Source organism: Notolabrus celidotus, chromosome 9, assembly GCF_009762535.1.
Source record: "Notolabrus celidotus isolate fNotCel1 chromosome 9, fNotCel1.pri, whole genome shotgun sequence".
In the NCBI taxonomy this organism is placed as follows: Eukaryota; Metazoa; Chordata; class Actinopteri; order Labriformes; family Labridae; genus Notolabrus; species Notolabrus celidotus.
The window spans coordinates 1,303,638-1,321,727 of NC_048280.1; the positions used below are offsets into that span (position 1 = coordinate 1,303,638).

The 18,090-nt window shown below is 38.9% G+C and overlaps 2 protein-coding genes across 3 annotated transcripts in view; both read right to left on the bottom strand.

Annotated features, from left to right (window-relative positions):
- LOC117819606 (phosphatidylinositol 3-kinase regulatory subunit alpha-like) overlaps positions 1-9,090 on the bottom strand; it is a 30,208-nt gene extending 21,118 nt beyond the window's left edge. Inside the window, exons 1-5 of the mRNA XM_034693059.1 lie at positions 8,965-9,090; positions 8,577-8,793; positions 4,514-4,996; positions 4,023-4,152; positions 25-117 (exon numbers count right to left, since the gene is read on the bottom strand). Of these exons, the coding sequence (XP_034548950.1) occupies positions 25-117; positions 4,023-4,152; positions 4,514-4,705 (415 nt within the window). The 5' untranslated portion in view covers positions 4,706-4,996; positions 8,577-8,793; positions 8,965-9,090. The remainder of the gene's footprint in view (positions 1-24; positions 118-4,022; positions 4,153-4,513; positions 4,997-8,576; positions 8,794-8,964) is intronic.
- A 536-nt stretch (positions 9,091-9,626) lies between these two features.
- Positions 9,627-16,984, bottom strand: zgc:101664 (uncharacterized protein LOC450064 homolog). Of its 2 annotated transcripts, none has more exons than XM_034692982.1 (3): positions 16,865-16,984; positions 14,042-14,728; positions 9,627-12,192 (listed from the first exon to the last, which is right to left on the bottom strand). In XM_034692982.1, exons 2-3 carry the CDS (start codon positions 14,669-14,671, stop codon positions 11,986-11,988), a joined length of 837 nt encoding a protein of 278 aa, XP_034548873.1. In that variant the 5' UTR covers positions 14,672-14,728; positions 16,865-16,984; the 3' UTR covers positions 9,627-11,985. The 2 variants fall into 2 exon arrangements, with proteins under 2 accessions (XP_034548873.1, XP_034548874.1); XM_034692983.1 differs by having other exon boundaries at positions 11,433-12,192; positions 16,869-16,984.
- Between the last annotated feature and the right edge of the window lie 1,106 nt (positions 16,985-18,090).

The window sequence follows — 18,090 nt, forward strand, 5'->3', positions numbered from 1 at the left end:
GAACATGTTCTTATAGGCGTGTACCTTTGGTTTCTACGGCCTCCATCAGTCTGCTGAGGAGGAGGGGGGCGGTGTCCGGGGGTCCAAACTGCTCCGGGAGATCCGGCAACATGAACCCTAAAGACAAACACAAAGAAAACAACGTGTTCAACAACACAACACAGTCTGAAGCTGGGTCATCAGAATAAGAGACGGTTACTTTATGACGCTATGTGGACATGAATATAATCTAAGAGTGAGTTTTTAAATGGACTGATAGTTTCAGTGGTTTGCTTTAAGGAGACATGACTCAGGCTGTGATGGCTGTTATGTGATGCTTTGAGACGAAGCATCAACACGGCATGGATTTGAGTGCATGCGTGCAGCGGTCTCCACCACAGCTGAAGTAACGTCTCGTCTCACTCAGGTTTAAAAACACAGCTGAGCTCATGTCCCGTTTATATACAGATAAACAAATCTTTAAAATCTTCTCTGTTAGAAACACGTTCATGTGTTCATGTGTTCATGTGTTCATGTGTTCATGTGTTGATGAGAGCTCTGTGTTCACTTCAGCGCTGAAGGACGAGATGAACCAGGAGGAAGTCACCGTGCAGGGACTTGGTTTTGTCACCAGCTTTCAGGTATGCAGTGGATTGTCTGCATAATGTATGTTGGAGCTGTGTCATACTTTAATGTGTTTTTGTTCTTTTCTTCCATTATTTATTTAATAGTTTGGGTTTGAGGCTCAGCTTGTCATTCAGAGTGTCTGACAGTTACAGAAAGAGATCAGAGAGATAACTTCTTTATCCTCTTTTAAAAACACATTTCTATCCATGTGATTTCACAGGACATGTCACCTGAGCGTGTTTTAATCAAGAAGTTTTTATTCTTCTGAAGGCAGTATCACTGGCAGCATTTTATATCTTATATTTCAGATTTTTGATTGTTATAATCTTTTATCTTTTGTTGTTTTTATTCTTTTTTAGACAGTATCACTGGCAGGATTTTATAATTTGATTTTCTATATTTTTTGTAGAATTTTTTATTGTATATTTTTAATAAATAGATTTTATATTTTCTTAATAGTTAGTTTTATATTTTTTAGGATTAGATTTGTCATTTTTATAATTAGGTTATATATATTTTGTTATATGGTTTTATATATATTTCTGTAATTTTATTTTCTGTATTTTTTATAATTAAACTTTATATGTTTATAATAATTTGATGTTATATTTTTTAGGATTTGTTTTTTATAAGTAGGATCTATATTTATATTTTTTATAAAATAGTAATGTTTTTTTTATAATTTGATTTTATATATATTGTATTTATTTCAATATATATGATATATTAAAAAATAATTTGATTATCTATTTTTTATTATCATATATTTTTTAAATAATTTGATTATATATGTTTTGGATTTTATTTTATATTGTTTTGATAATGTGAATTTTTTTTATAATTGGATTTTATATTTGTGATGGTTTTGTTGTTTTTATTTTCATCATTGTTTTATTTAATTTGTTAGTCTTCTTCACATTTCTCTCTGATCTTCTTTCAGTTTCTTATTTGTAAAGAACTTTGAAACCCTTTTTTTAAAAGTGCTATATGAATAAAGATTATTATTATTATTATCATTATTATTATTCTGTTCAAGAGGAATATTTACACATCTTTTATTTTATCAGGGAGGACGCACTGAGGCCGAGGTGTGAACAAACTGATTATGACCCAGAAATCAAACAAAGACTCAGAATGAGTGAATGAGTGAGTGAGTGAAGCAGGACTCCACTGCTCGGGCGTTGTTCTCTGGTGGGTTTAAAGAGAGAGATGAAACAGCGTCCTGCTCTTCCTCTCTCTGTGGATTCTCTAGGTTCAGACTCTTGATGTCAGAGGATGTTTCAGGTTCGACCCGCGAGCTCACAGAAACACGACTCGAGTGTGAACGGAGACGAGAGGCAAACAAACATCTCAGCTCCACTTCTCCACTTCATGGCTCTTTATTTTACGAGAGGTCTCGAGTACTGTGAGGGCTGAACAGTATTTATGTGGAACAGACAGGTAACAACAACCAGCAAACACAAACACACACACACACACACACAGTGGTAAATCAGACGTACACACACTTCCTGTGTTCTCTGGTAAGGCTGGTGGCAGCAGAGCAGAGATCTGTTCAGTCAGCAACCACAAGCCCAACCAAACACCAGCTCTGTGTGTGTACGTGTGTGTGTGTACGTGCGTGTGTGTGTTTGAGGTTTTCTTTGTAATGTCTTTTCCATCCTGTGGTTGTACCTTCTATATAGCAGAGAAATACCCCAAAGTTCACATAAGTTGTTTCTTTTGTGTGTGTGTGTGTGTGTGTGTGTGTGTGTGTGTTTATGTGTGTGTTTATGTGTGTGTGTGTGTGTGTGTGTGTGTGTGTGTGTGTGTGTATTCGTATGTGTGTGTGTATGTGTGTATGTGTATTCGTTTGTGTATTCGTGTGTGTGTGTGTGTGTGTGCGTGTGTGTGTGCGAGTGTATGTGTGCGTATGTATGTGTATTCATATGTGTATTCGTATGTGTGTGTGTGTGTTTGTGTGTGTGTGTGTATGTGTATTCGTATGTGTGTGTGTGTGTGTGTGCGTGCCTGCGTGTGTGTGTTCCAGAATGCATCTGTGTGTGTGTGTGTGTGTATGTGTGTGTGTGTTTATGTGTGTGTGTGTGTGTGTGTGTCTGTATTCGTATGTGTATGTGTGTATGTGTGTGTGTGTGTGTATTTGTATGTGTATGTGTGTGTGTGTATGTGTATTCGTTTGTGTATTCGTATGTGTGTGTGTGTATGTGTGTGTATGTGTGTGTGTGCGTGCGTGCGTGCGTGCGTGTGTATGTGTATTCGTATGTGTGTGTGTGTGTATGTGTGTGTGTGTGTGTGTGTGCGCGTGTGTATGTGTATTCGTATGTGTGTGTGTGTGTGTGCGTGCGTGCATGTGTGTGCGCGTGTGTTCCAGAATGCATCTGTGTGGTGTGTGTGTGTGTGTGTGTGTGTGTGTGTGTGTGTGTGTGTGTGTGTGTGTGTGTGTGTGTGTTCCAGAGTACATCTGTGTGTGTTTGAGGTTTTCTTTGTAATGTCTTTTCCATCCTGTGGTTGTACCTTCTATAAAGTAGAGAAATACCCCGAAGTTCACATAAGTTGTTTCTTTTGTGTGTGTGTGTGTGTGTGTGTGTGTGTGTGTGTGTGTGTGTGTGTGTGTGTGTGTGTGTGTGTGTGTGTGTGTGTGAAGTTGGTAAGAAGGAAACTAATGGTTGAGTCACACTGATACAGTCTTCAGGTTGGAACAGCTCACTCTGAGTTTTCAAAGAGCAGCGATCAGGCGTCGTTAATGGCCCGCCTCGAGATGATTCGATTCCTGATTTGGGATGTTTCTAGATTTAAATCTTCTCTACTGTCGACACCTGCAGAGACACTGGTGTTGTTTGAGTCTCTGTGGTCTCAACTAAGTGAATGTTCTCTCTGTCTTCATTTTCAAAAGGTGTAGAGAGTAACAGCAGCCCCTGTATAATCTCCTCTTCCTGTTACTCTCTGAAAGCTCTCACCGTGTTGCTGTTTGTGTTTGTTTGCTTCAATTCTTAGACGTCTTTTTCTCTCAGCTCCTCGCTTGTTTTCCTCTCTTCTTCTTCTTCTTCTTCTCTCTGCTTCTTAACGCTCGGACATTAACCACCAATCTAAAGTTTGTTGCTCTCCAGATAAAGTATCATCATTTTAAAAATACCCCCCATGTTTTGGTGAAGTGGAATAACGTTTTTGCCACAGTGTCAACAGGAAGAGGTGAAACATGCCGGACTCCTGTCTGATTGATTTAATGTGACGTGTGTGATCACGTTGGGTTTTTGACCAATCAGAATCAAGTATGTCACACAGTAAGGTGATATAATTGAAGAAATTTAAGAAAGTTCGGTTTAAATATCGTGTTTTGACGATCCCTCGTGACCTCTACTCTTTAACTGAGACACTGTTTATAAAGTGATTGTGTTGTATTAGCGTTTCTGTCTCACCCTCAGATTCAGAGTCGGTCCTCACTGACGCTGCAGACGGCGGTCTGGGTGGGCGGGGCTTCGGGGTGGGTGGGGACATCCTCTTCCTGCCCGCAAACTCAACGTACGTCCCCGGGAAGTCGCCTTTCTCCTGTGGGCCAAAGAGGGGAGAGTGAGAAGCATAGAGACGCATAGATCTCACCAAAACTGTGAGAAGAAGCCTGTTATGGATCACATGATGTCATGTTTACTGCACAGATCTTCATCTGTATTAATGTCAGCACACGAGTACATCTGGTCGGTGGTATTGAAGAAATGTGTTTGAGGGGTCATGATGCAGATTGGTTGTTCCTGTTGATGTAAATGTTACTGGAGGAACATTCAAATTAGTGAAGTTTGGTGAAAAACACACCGAACTGAACCATAACCCAACCAAACCAGACTCTCAAACCAGAGGTGTGACGTACATTATGATGTAGTGGGGTTGTGGCGTTGTGATGTTGGACTCGTACCTGTGTGGTCTCGTTGAAGCCGGGCAGCCAGCCGATCTCTGACGGCCGCTCTTCGGCTCCGTTGGTGCAGCCGAGCGCCAGCAGCGCCCCTTTACTGACCAGCAGCATGTCTCCCACGTGAAGGTCGATGTCCTCTTCCCGCTCCTTCTTGTAGTCGTACAGCGCTCTGTACTGAAAGCCCTCGGAGCTCATCCTGACGTCTGCTCCTGACAGCTGTATGGCTTTAGAGTGATTAAGAAAAACAGCTCGGGATAGGAAATATAAAAATAAGCTTTTCTTTAGTCCTGAGTGGATTTAACGCGGAGAGTCTAGACTATGTGAATGTGGCGTTTCCAGCTGTGTGTCTCTCCTGTCTCCATGTCTGCTAAAGTCCTGTCATCCCTCCAGGCCCAGCCACAGGCGTCCAATCAGAGCATCCTCGCCGTTCATGAACAGAAGTCTCAGCAGAGGTAGCAGCCACATCTGTGGAGGCGACGAGGCGACCTGTGAGACGAGAGGAGGGCAGAGTTTAAAAAGGATGAATAGAGGACCTATTAGTGTCTGAGGAGGATTTTTCATCCTAGTTACTTTCTACCGATCACCTTCTTTCCTTTTTTCCAGCTCAGACAGGATTCTTTCTTTGCATGTTAGAGGAGAACAGACATGATCTATGAATCTATAACATGAAGACACCAGAGATAAACGCCTCAGCTTCCAGTTTCAAACACAGGAAGGCTCAAGCTATCATGTTCTTTTAACTTTGATTTAAAGATTATGATGACAGCTTTTCAAACAAGTCAGATTAGATTCTTTTAGATGTGTTTTATTGTCCCAAGAGGTAAAAACAAACAACAATGAATACAAATTAACAATGCAGCAAGTATAAAATACTACAGAATAAATATATACATATATATATATATATATATTTTTTTTTTTAAACATGCATGATTTAAAAATATAATGAATAAAGTTAAAAGTCTAAAGTCTGAAAATAACCAAAAGTAAATAAAGAGATCTATTTAGTCTGGCTCTCATGTAGGGTTTTATAAATTCATATAATTTCATCATTTTAATGTTATTTCATATTTATATCAATATCATATTTATCTAATTTATTTTTAACTTTTAATTTTCATTGTTTAACTTGTCAATGTTATTGGTGGGTATTTTATTATCTGAACTATTTATGTTTTATCTATTATAATTATTTATTCATTAATTTATATATGTTCATTTTATTTGTATTCATTATTTAGATATTATATTTTATCATATCATTTATATCATAATTTCTTTAGATATTATTCTATTCTATTGTATTATTTATATCACTATTTATTTATCCAACTATTTTTAACCTTTTTTTAATTATTTACATTTTACTACAATCGTTGAGCATCAGTCTCAACTTCTAAATCAATTTATATTTTGTCTCGTCATTATATATATATCTTTATTTCTATTTCTTTAATCGCTGTAAAGCACTTGGAACTGCATTTGATGTTGGGGGGTCAGGTAGATCTATAAATACCTTCTCATCAGTGTACGTCGAGCACACATTGAGTTAGTTTAGATTAATTCCACTCAACAGCAGCAAAATTTAAATGTTATGTGTATCTTTATATATCCAGAGATTCATACACATACTTGAAACATTTAAAAATAACTACATTAATATATTATTTAGGTAGATTTAAGTCTAAGTGATGACGAACGCTCCCTCAGACGTGGATTAAATTTACTGAGTCATGATTCTATTATTTCTTCCTCTTTTCTAATATTAAACTCTGCTCTCATGAAATCTGAAATATTTACCGTACATGTGAGATCATCTCGGTTTGTGGTCTTTGTTTCAATAAAGAAGACCTGATGGAGAGAGAGAGACTCAAACCGCCGTCTGACTGTGTCAGCGTGTCGATCTGACATTTTATAAACCACGCGAGTGAAAAATTCAAACATGCAGCAATCACTTCATGCTGATCTTAATAAAACAGGGGAAAAGATTCATCATCAATAATCAAATATCTTTGATATTAATTATTTTTCAGATGTAGGAAAATAATGTGACGTTTAACATTAAATCTTCCACCAGCCCACCTCAGGTGATTAGTCATTTTAGCCCCCCTAAAAGAACACTACGTATTTAACATCCTTAGGATTTACACTGTGACTATTTTGTCATTTTAATACTTGTAAATGTAACATAATTAAATGACAAATTTATATTTTTAAATTTTTATCAATACAGCTGAGAGGTTCTAAATTAAGTTTCTGATTTTCAACAGTGTTTGTAATTTTAAAATACATGTTTTTTATTATTTATAAGGAGATTACACTCAGATCACACCCAGTGAGGAGTAAATCCAGGATGAACTTTCAGATTAGAACAGATTTACAACCAAACTCTCGTCATTTACACAAAATATTAAGAGTTAAAACTTCCTTAAAATATGCTACAGGGCTTTCACAGACTCACATGCTTATAATAAAAGCATCATAAAGATAAGATGAAGGTTCAATTAATATTAAATCTGGTATTAAACTGTCAGTGTCTGTCAGACACTCAAAGCAGTGTGATATATCAAGTGTCTCTTATATTTAATTTAATTTTCACCTCTTTATTATTACTATAGTTATCATTTTAATAATAATTAGCATTATTATCATTATTATATTTTAGATTCACCTCATCAATATTACAATTATTTCTATTTTATTTAATTAAGTTCCTTTTTATTGATATTTCTTGTTTTTTGAAGCACTTTGTAACTTTGTTTAGAGAAGTGCTATATATATATATATAAAGATTATTATCATTATTACATAGTAATAATGATCACAGGAGTAAATTGAAAGAAAACTGAAATTGTTTAATATCCATCTATTGGTTTTGATATTTAAAGCACTTGTAGAAATAGACTTTTTAAAATACATATGTTTAAACATAATATAATATCATGTTTAGCTATCCAAAGTTTTTTAATTTATGCCGAACTGATCCAAATATTTATTATCTTTTTTTAAACACTTCAAACATTTTTTAAACTAATATTTTTGCCACTTTTAAGCTAAATAAAATTCAATATAATCAGTTTCTGATGGGATTTTGATGCAGTAATAGTTAAAAACAGGGTTCTCACCATCAATCTCACAAGGTAAGAGTTAATAACTCAAGAAACTGAACCAAAAGACAAAACTGGATTGTATATGCACATAAGAGAGGCAGGTGGTTATTAAAATAATGGCTGTGTCTAATATTTGATCTGGTATTTATCCATCATTTTTAAAGAGACAAACTCATCAATACATTAAGATAAGATAAGATAAGATATTACTTTATTGATCCCCAGGGGGGAAATTCAGTTGTTACAGCAACCCAGACATCAAGAAGAAGTTTCAATAAGTAAAATAAAATAAAGCTAGATTACAATTTAGATATACACAATGTTACAGTGATTCCAGGCAGTATTAAACATGTTCAGTGGTGACAGGTTGACATGGAGTGATTATTAAGTAATGTAGATTATACTACACTACATTAATAAAGCCGAATGTTTATTAAAGACATAATGAGTTATAAACACTGATAATGTTAATAAAACATGAATGTTTGAATGACTTACATTAGATTGAAAATAAAATATGACATTTTTCAAAGGAGTATCTTTGAGCAGAGGGTTTAAAGGGAAGGAGGAACAGATCAGACTGGAATATGAAGCACTTTCTAACTGTGAGCGTTACTCCATCAGTTTTAAAGTTTCAGACTCTTTAAGTCAGTATTTGCTTCATGTGTTGAAGGATAGGATGATAAAAGCTGATAGATGAAGCTCAGACCCGGAGCTCAGACCTGGAGCTCAGACCTGGAGCTCAGACCTGGAGCTCAGACCCGGAGCTCAGACCCGGAGCTCAGACCCGGAGCTCAGACCCGGAGCTCAGACCCGGAGCTCAGACCCGGAGCTCAGACCCGGAGCTCAGACCCGGAGCTCAGGCGGACTCTACTCCTCCAGGAAACGGGAAACGACAATGCATGCCAGCGCTAGCTTTAGCATGTTAGCTCGAGCCAGTCGCTCTAACGTCTCACCTTTTAGATTCTTCACCAATAAAAGCTTCCAGCGGAGCAAACAGAGGGCGCCATCTTGGATCAGCAGGTAAACTTCACGTCCCAATGTTCCCCAAACTCCAACAAACCGATTTAAGTGGATTATTCCAGGGAGAGACTCTCGTGGATCAGCCGTCTGAATATCTGATGTTCAACTGGAGTCAGGTTAGCCGTTAGGAACAGCACTTCCGATACAACCCTCCACAATAAAACAGAAGAAACACGAATAAATCACTAGAAAGGTTATAACATGGTTATAAGGGAGGAAAAAGTGGATTTTTTAAAAAGTGAATAAATAACTACCAGTATTTCTGAAAAAAGAAACACGTTCACTGCGTATTTCAATATCTAAATCATGTTATATAACAACCTGAAGAGGCAGACGTGGTGAGTTCCGGTTGACTTTCAAAATAAGATAAGTCTATCGCACATTGTGATGCAAAACAAATGAATCAAAGCTTTAGAGACTTAAAAGAGAGACTGTTGTTTCATAAATGTGACCAGTGCTGTATTCAGGATGGTTTCATGAGATAACAGCAGAGTACATTTTGGCAGGGAGGCAGTGCGCTGACGTCACATCCGCTAACCTAGATTCAATGCAGCGCTGTCAAGACGGGACCATAGCAACAAAAGAGAGAGACAGAGTGTGTGTGTGTGTGTGTGTGTGTGTGTGTGTGTGTGTGTGTGTGTGTGTGTGTGTGTGTGTGATGGGGGTTGCACTGTATTCGGTCTGTCCCCATTTATTCAGGTCTTACACAAGCATCACTGTCTCTGAAAATAGTGTCAGTCTCTCTCTTTTTGTGTGTGTGTGTGTGTGTGCGCGTGTGTGCGTGTGTGTGTGTGTGTGTGCGTGTGTGTGTCAGTTAAAAGCAGGGTGACTCCCGTATCATGTGACTGCTGCTGAGGCTTTTCCAGAACAAACTGCACATCACATGCAGAACTGAACACCCACCCATCATCCATCAATCCTTCATCCATCCATCATCCATCCATCCAGCCATCCATCATCCATCCATCACCACAGACAGCTAATAAAATATATCAAACCTTTATTTACACCAGAGATGAACATTAAATACACGTAAAATACAATCATTTTATCAAATTCATAAATACACAGAAGAAGAAGAAGAAGAACAAACATGTTTGATGTTTTCACCCAGCCTTTGATCTGATAATTAAGTAGGTCGCCTTTGATGAGATATTCAGTTCTGCAGACAAGAAACAGAATATTAAATGTAAAAAATGACTTGTTTTTAGAGGATATAGGTTAGCTCATTGTGTATTCACCACCGTTATTCTCTTATTAAGGAGCCCTGTGTGGATATGATAAATTATTGGTGTTGAAAATGTTCAAAACAAAGACTCTCACACTCGTACGTCTGGTTTCTGCTCATGTGCTGCACAGATTTCTGTCTTTTGACCTACTTCCACTTATAACCCCAGTTAAGGGGAAGAACTTAATCTGAGGAAGACATCAAGTTACTGTAATAATCATTAATATTCACCCTCGGGGGGGGGGGGGGTGCAGAAACATACACAGTCCTGATGCACACGTACGTTGTGAAAATCTGGGTCAGTACGATGCTGACCATAAAAACACATCAGGTGACTCTCCTGCCTGAGAAACCCTCTCCTGTGGATCAGCAGTCAGTCAAACATTAAAGGCACTATGAGGAGTTTTTAACTGGCTGAGAAACAGACTGAAACTGATACTGCTGCCTCTTTATGACCCTCAAAAGCAAACAAGATCATCTACAACAACACTGATACTTTCTCTGTTGTCATTATAATGTCTAAAACTGCTCTGAGGGGGTCGGTGTCAGAACAGATGATTGACATCTCGCTTTAGAAACACCCTTTTTTTGGCTGTTTTCATTACAAATAATCACATTGTAAGATAAGTCTAAATGTTAAAAGTCAACAGGATGAGGTTATTGTCTGAAGACAATTATTTTGCATGTACAGGACAAGAGATAAGAGGTATCACTTTGTCCACAAGGGGGCGCCAGAATCAATACAAGCTAAAAGTTCCTCACAGCAGCTTTAAAGGGATGCAGTTAAATACCTCCTGTTTTAAAACCGGGCTCTACATGAAGTATAATGCATCATGAATGGAGGTAGTATCCGTGACGTCACCCGTCTGTTTCTGAAGCGCAGTTTTGAGGCCAATCGGCGGCAGCCATATTGCTGCTGTTGAGCAATTGTGACGTAAAGAGGCGGGCTTTGAGCCTCCTCACCAACAGCTACAGTGTTCCCGCCTGTCAATCATGTCAGCTGTGCCTCTCATTGAAGTCGTAATCTAAATATCTTCGAAATTGCTGCGTTATGAAAAAAGTTCCCCCCCCTGTACTCGAGAAACGAGCTCTCCAGACTCCACTCGTTTTTTGATCCAGGCTGTGAACATGTTTATTTCTGCTGTGAAGATCGGCTTCTTTGAATTGGTGTGTATGTGGTTTCTGGTACTTCCGGAGCCAGCCTCAAGTGGATCCTCAATGAACTACAGTTTTTAGCACTTCCACATTGGACTCATATTTTCAGACCAGAGGTTGCCACTTGTGGAAGTACTAAAAACTGCAGTTCCTCAAGCATCCACTAGAGGCTGGCTGCAGAAACACCGGAAACCACATACACACCCATTCAAAGAAGCCGATCTTTACAGCAGAAATAAACATGTTTACAGCCTGGTATGAAAAACAAGTGTAGTCTGGATATCTCATTTCTCTATCGGCACACGTTGTATGGGGGTGAATTATTTTGTAACTCGTTGTTTTTGAAGATATTACACTTAGGATTTTTGCCCAAATAAGGGCATGGCTGACTTGATTGACAGACAGGAACACTGTAGCTGTTAGTGAAAAGGCTAAAGGCCCGCCTCTTTACCTCACACTAGCTTGGATGAAGTTAGGCTGAGTTCAGAATTTCCAATATGGCATCCTCCAACGATCGCCTTCAAAACAGAGCATCAGAAACAGACAGGTGATGGGTGAAGCCACCAGACTCCACCCACACAAACAATTACCCAAACACCGGAGTTGCTCGTCTACCACTGACTCACCCGGTTCATATTTCTGTATTCGTGTGTTATTTGATAACACACGAATACTCAAACCGGCTGGCACAGAAGCAGCTCCTGAGTCTGGTTGCTCTTGATCCAAAATCTATATCTGTGGGGATCAATCTGTGATGCTTCCAGACATCCAGAGGTTACATTTCAGCCATCAGAGCCCTCCGTCTGAAGCAATCGACCTGTTTCAAGCATTTTTAGCCATCAGCCAATTCGACCTAACAAACATTAAAACTGCAGAATCGGTGATCTTGTGTAAACTTGTTTCTTGAATCCCTGAGTCGGTGCCGTATTTGGTTCCTACACACGTCTGATGTTTTTTATCTACATGCTGAAGATGTTTCCCAGCCTGTGCACCGACAGGCTGATCCTCCCTGCCAGCTGCAGCTCCTCCTTCAGGAAACGCCCCACCTGTTCGGCCTGCAGGACGTCACAGAACACCCAGATCTCCGCCTGCTCCCGCTGGATGTTGGCGTTACAACTCGGCAGCCTGGAGGAGGTCCGGACGAGGCGGCTCAGGGAACGCCAGACCTGCAGGGAGGAGACGGGGTGAACAGACCGTCAGCGTTCATGGCGGTCTGACCCGGACACAACTCATGTTTCCCTCGAGATGATCGGAGGAAACTACAAAATAAAATAACTAATGAATGAGAAAATAAAAATACATACAATGAAAATAAAACGACTTCAAATTTAAAAATAGAAAAGAGCAATTCAATTCAATTAAATAACAAAAATTAAATTAAATTAAAGGAACAATTAAATAACAATTAAATGAAAAAAATAAAAATACACAAAATCAAAATAAAACAATTTAAAATAATTATAAACAAATAAAATAACAAATGAATGAATAAAAGCAAAAACAATTCAAATAAAACAACTTAAAAATCAAAAAACTAAAGAATCGAACAAATGACTTGACTTGAGATGATTGGAGGAATCTTCAGTGTTCCTCAGACATTTGATTCAGCGCCACCTACAGGTCAACATTTCAATGTGTCCTATTCTTTAAAACCAGCAGCACTAACGTCACTCCCATCAGCCTCAGCTGGACTCTCACTTTACTTCCCCTGAGCTGACGTTAGCATGCCAACATAAACTAGGATCCATCAGAGTTCTGCTCCCAGGCTTTTAACAGGATCAATACAGAGACCAGGTCCCCCCTGTGTGAGCTCACCTTCACTGACTCTGTGTGAGTGTTTCAGGATTGAAGTTCTTTTATGAGTTTGAAGTTCTTTTCTTCGTGTTGGTGTGACCTACATGATTTAGAGTGTTTCATAATCCTCTGCAGCTTCTTAAATCATGAACACAAACCATGAGCCTGAAGGAGGACGAGGAGCGGAACGTTTCATAACTGTTACTTTAAAAACAGAAAACAGGGCCTGACTGATCCACGAGGGCCTCCAACACGCCGTCAGTCCTCCTCTGATTTATTCAGATCCTGAGAACGTGTCAGTGTTTCACATTCTGTTATCCTGCAGAGAACATGATGCTGCTTTGTAGTGCCTCTTTGTTTTCTATGATTTGGATGTCTAAGTTGTATTGTGCAAATGTGAAAAGTATTTGTATTTTAATAAACATATAAATAATTCTATTTCACTATCTGCCTCAAGACCTGAGAGTAAACAATCTTACTGACTCTGGTACTGTCACGCTCTGAATCAAACTGATGATCATTAAAATGAACAAAAGAGTTAAAAAATATATATATATTAAATTCAACACAATTAAGATTTAAAAAAATATTAATCAATAAAACAAATAAATAAAATAAACTAAGGCATAAAATAAAAAAACATAAAAAAGTATAGTAATACAATTTTTTTTAAAGAATAAAAATGTAGGCAAGAAAATTGTAGAAAATGAATTGATTTATGAATTACAAAATAAAATAACTTATAAATGAAAAAATTAAAATACATCAAATTAAAATAAAACAACCTCAAATTTAAAAAAGGAAAGAACAAATTAATTACATTGAATCACTATGAATAAATTATAAACAAATAAAATGAGGCATTAAAATAACAATTAAATAAAAATACATAAAATAAAAATAAAACAACTTAAAAATGTAAAAGAAAATTAAAAAAAGTAAATTAAAGAACTGAAATATAACTATAAACAGATAAAATAAACAATAAAATAACAAATAAATCAATAAATAAAAGCAAAGAAAATACAAATAAAACAACTAAAAAAACAAAAAACAAAAGTTAAAAAACAAATGAATTACTAAAATAAATACAAAATAATTAACAAATGAAAATAAACAGTAAAATTACAACTTGAATAACAACTTTATTTAAAGTTAAGACATAAATTAAATCAAATCAAACAAACCCTTATCGATCTGTTAACATGTCTGCAGACTCACCTGTTCGATGTCCTCCGCCCCTCCACAGTTGTCCTGACTGATCACCCATTTGGCCCTCTGGCGGAGGTGGAGCCGGTGTTTGGACACCGCGTGATGGAACGGTTTGGACAGGGACTGTGGGCTCTGCAGCAGGACTCCTCTCTGCGTGAAGACGCTCCAGGAGCGTTTGCGAGGAGAGTTCGTGACGGGGAGGACATGTCTGTGTTCGTCCGGAGACAACCTGCTGATCTGAGTCTCCGGTTCGTTAAAGTGCGAGGACGGGAGGAGGTGGTTCGGGGTTTCTGAGACGCTTTCTTCAGGTATTCGTGGATCAGCTGATGTTCTGACTGTGACCCCTCCATGAGGCTGCTCAGAAACCGGGCCGTCAGCTGCAGCTTCTCGTAGCTGACTTAGTGTGGTGTGAGCGTGCGGCCTGCTGTCAGAGGGGAGTAAGTCCCCCGTGCAGGTGATCACAGGAGCTGGTTTGGCCGGTCTGATGGGCAGGTGGAGGTCTGCAGTGGGAGGGAACCAGGGCGTGAAGACCGGAGGAGTCCGGCAGGGGAAAGGCTCCAGAAGCTTCTCTGTGGTCTCTAACAGAGAGCGGGTTCCAACAGCTGATCCAGGATGGTAGTGCACAACCACATCCTCCATCAGAGGACTGACTCCACCCCCCTCCTCTTCCTCATCTTCTTCCTCATGGTGATGTTCCTTCAGTTAGACAAAGAAAGGGATGATGGGAACACAGCAGAGAGATAAATAGAGAGAAGGAAAACAGCAAAGAGGAACAGCTGGGTCCAACGAGGGGCGTCAAAATCAGGTTTGAAATGATCCAACACAGAACAGTTACTCCCATTCATCCACTTTCTTCAGGTTATCTGAGGTCGGGTTGAGGTGGCAGCAGGCCAAGTCCACCCAGACCTCTCCCTCTCTCCAAACCAACGTTTTCCAGCTCCTCCTGGGGGATCCTGAGGCGTTCCCAGGCTAGACAGGATATTTAATCCCTCTGGTGAGCTCTGGGTTTACCCCAGGGTCTCCTCCCAGATGGACTGTAACTGCTCCCTATCATAAAGCTGTCTTATAGTACTTTAGCTTTAAAACGCTTATAGTTAGAGCTGAGTCAGACTTAGACCAGTTCTTAGTTATGCTGCTACAGGCTTAGGCTGACACACTGGGATCCTGTCTTTCCTCCCTGCTCATCGTACCTAAGGTCTCTAAAAGTAGTATGGGAGGTAGAGCCTTCAGTTATCAGGCCCCTCTCCTTTGGAATCATCTACCAGTCAGGGTCCGGGAGCCAGACACCCTCTCTACTTTTAAGAGTAGGCTTCAAACTTTCCTTTTTGATGAAGCTTATAGTTAGAGCTGGATCAGGCTTGGACCAGCTCTTAGTTATGCTGCTATAGGCTTAGACTGACACACTGGGATCCTGTCTTTCCCTCTCTCTCCTCTCTCTCTCTGCCTCTTACTTTAACTCTTCCTGTCCCATTAAAGTTACTAACCATAGACCTTTCTGGAGTCCCTGAGCTCCCTTGTCTTGTAGGTCCCTCTGGATCTCTCTCTCTCTCTCTCTCTCTTCATCTCCCTCTATCCCTCTCTCCAACACGGTCTCAGCAGATGTGTGTCTAACATGAGTCTGGTCCTGCTGGAGGTTTCTGCCTGTTAAAGGAAGTTTGTCCTTGCCACTGTAACTTGCTAAATGCTGCAAAGTGCTCTGCTCATGGTGGATTAAGATGAGATCAGACTGAGTCCTGTCTGGAAGATGGGACTGGATCTGATCCTGCCTTGATGTTGGGTCTTAGTTGATAATAGAACATAGAGTCTGGTCTAGACCTGCTCTGTTTGGAAAGAGTCTGAGGAGAGCGTTTGTTGGGATGTGACGCTTTATAAATAAAGATGATTGAACGTTACACACAAACACAAAATGGGCGGCGTTGTCGGAGCGGTGTTTGCACAGAAGAAAGACTTCATTAAGGTTCTTTAGATTCCCTTTAAACCTTGTTTCTAGAGCTCACACTCTTATCTGTTCTTTCAGTGGGACAGGAGACAAAGGGGCGAGGTCCTCAACATAGATTCTGACCTTCAACTACTACTATCCGTCTCCCCTCTATCATCTCTCTCTCTCTTCATCTCCCTCTATCCCTCTCTCCAACACGGTCTCAGCAGATGTGTGTCTAACATGAGTCTGGTCCTGCTGGAGGTTTCTGCCTGTTAAAGGAAGTTTGTCCTTGCCACTGTAACTTGCTAAATGCTGCAAAGTGCTCTGCTCATGGTGGATTAAGATGAGATCAGACTGAGTCCTGTCTGTAACCTGTCTTAAAATCACTGCTGCCGCCTGGAGACAGAAAGGTGTCAGTGGATTTAAGTTATTTCCTCATTCCTTCATGTGGGTGACCTTTACCTCATACAGAGGAGCCTGATAATAACGTTAGAAGTGTTTAATATTAAAGGAGTGACATAAATCATTAAAGATCAAAGTATTTTATATAAAGATGACTGTTTAAGATAGTGAAGAAAAGGCGCTTTAATGTTAATTTAATGAAGATTGGTTACATTATCACACTCTTTAAATATCGAGGAGGTGAAAGTGGACGTTTGGTGTTTTCTTCAACTTTTAATGAATCATTTGATTGTAAAATCCCATCATATGTAAAGATTAATAAATCAAAAGGAACTTTATTTGAGGAGACTCTGATTTTAAATCTCCTCTCACCAGGAAGCTAATGTTTTTAGCTTAGCACAAGAGGTCCCTGATGACTTAAAAACCACACAGGGAACAAAACCTCGACCAGGACAGACCAGAAAGGATAAACACACAACCGTGGAGTCCTAAAACACTCAAAAACTCACCTACATGTGAGTCAGCTGATTGTAATCCTCATAGGAAACAGCCAACAAGGAGTTAAGCATCAACTGACATGAAGCTAACATGGAGACTGGTTGGAGTGCGCTTCCCGGGAAATCTCGCGATAGTTGGTAGAACGAGAGGACAGCAGTCTCTCTTACTTCTGCTGTATTTTAAATTAAATTTACTCCAAAGAAAGAGACTTTTACTGTAAAATAACTGTTAAAATATGTCATAACCTGGTGGGATTCAATTTATTCTTTATTTACATTTGTATTTGTGTCTCCTGTCTTGTTGTGATGTCCTAAAAACACATTTTTTATTATAAATATGTACCACTGAAGCATAAAAATGCACATTAAACCTTTTTAAGTGGCATTATTGTTATGTAAGACATGCTTTTGTCACTTATATCACTTGCTATTCATGTTTCAAATGTTTCTACTTAACATGTTAACTGTGATTCACTAAACCCCTGCTTATTTGTCACAATCCCTAGACTGTGTTTATGTTTTGATGACAAACCCCCCCAATTATTATAAAAATAAATAAAAAATAAAGCTATTAGGTGTTTTCTGGGGGTTCATAGTTTTGCTTCAATCCCAGGAATACAGGGAGATATGGGTTGGGTACCAGAGTCTGTACAGCCAAAATGATGAATGATCCGATTGTGGAATCGGCAAATAAAAATGTCAGATGACAGAATAGATAAGAAGGTATTCGTTTGGAGCAGAATACATAACTCTCCATGGACAAAGAGCTTCACTGGGTTTTTGAAGAGGTGGACATGTTGTATATCTACAGGAATAATCTGTGCTGTATTGTTAACTCTGTGAAAGTTAAGCTGTTGTTGAAATATGAAGTAAAATGGTTTGAAAATGATCTGTTTAAACCAAACTAAGGACATGTGTGCAGATCAAGCATCATTTCAAAGTCTTGATTATCTTGAAGACGAAGATCTTTGGTTGCATAATTAAGATCTGGTGTTCTTCCTCTGGCTGTCGCGGTCGATTAAAAAATATCCCAGAAGAAAACAGACTCTGTGAGTTCTGTGATTTCAATGAAGTGGAAACAAAGTCCCATTTTCTTTTGTACTGCACAAACTGTGATGACCTCAGAGACTTGTTGTTTCATGAAATTGCCTGTAAAAAGCCTGAAGTATTGTGGTGGACAGATGTGCAAAAACTAAATTGGTTGTTTAATTTTGAAGCGTCAATCTACGTTCCAACCC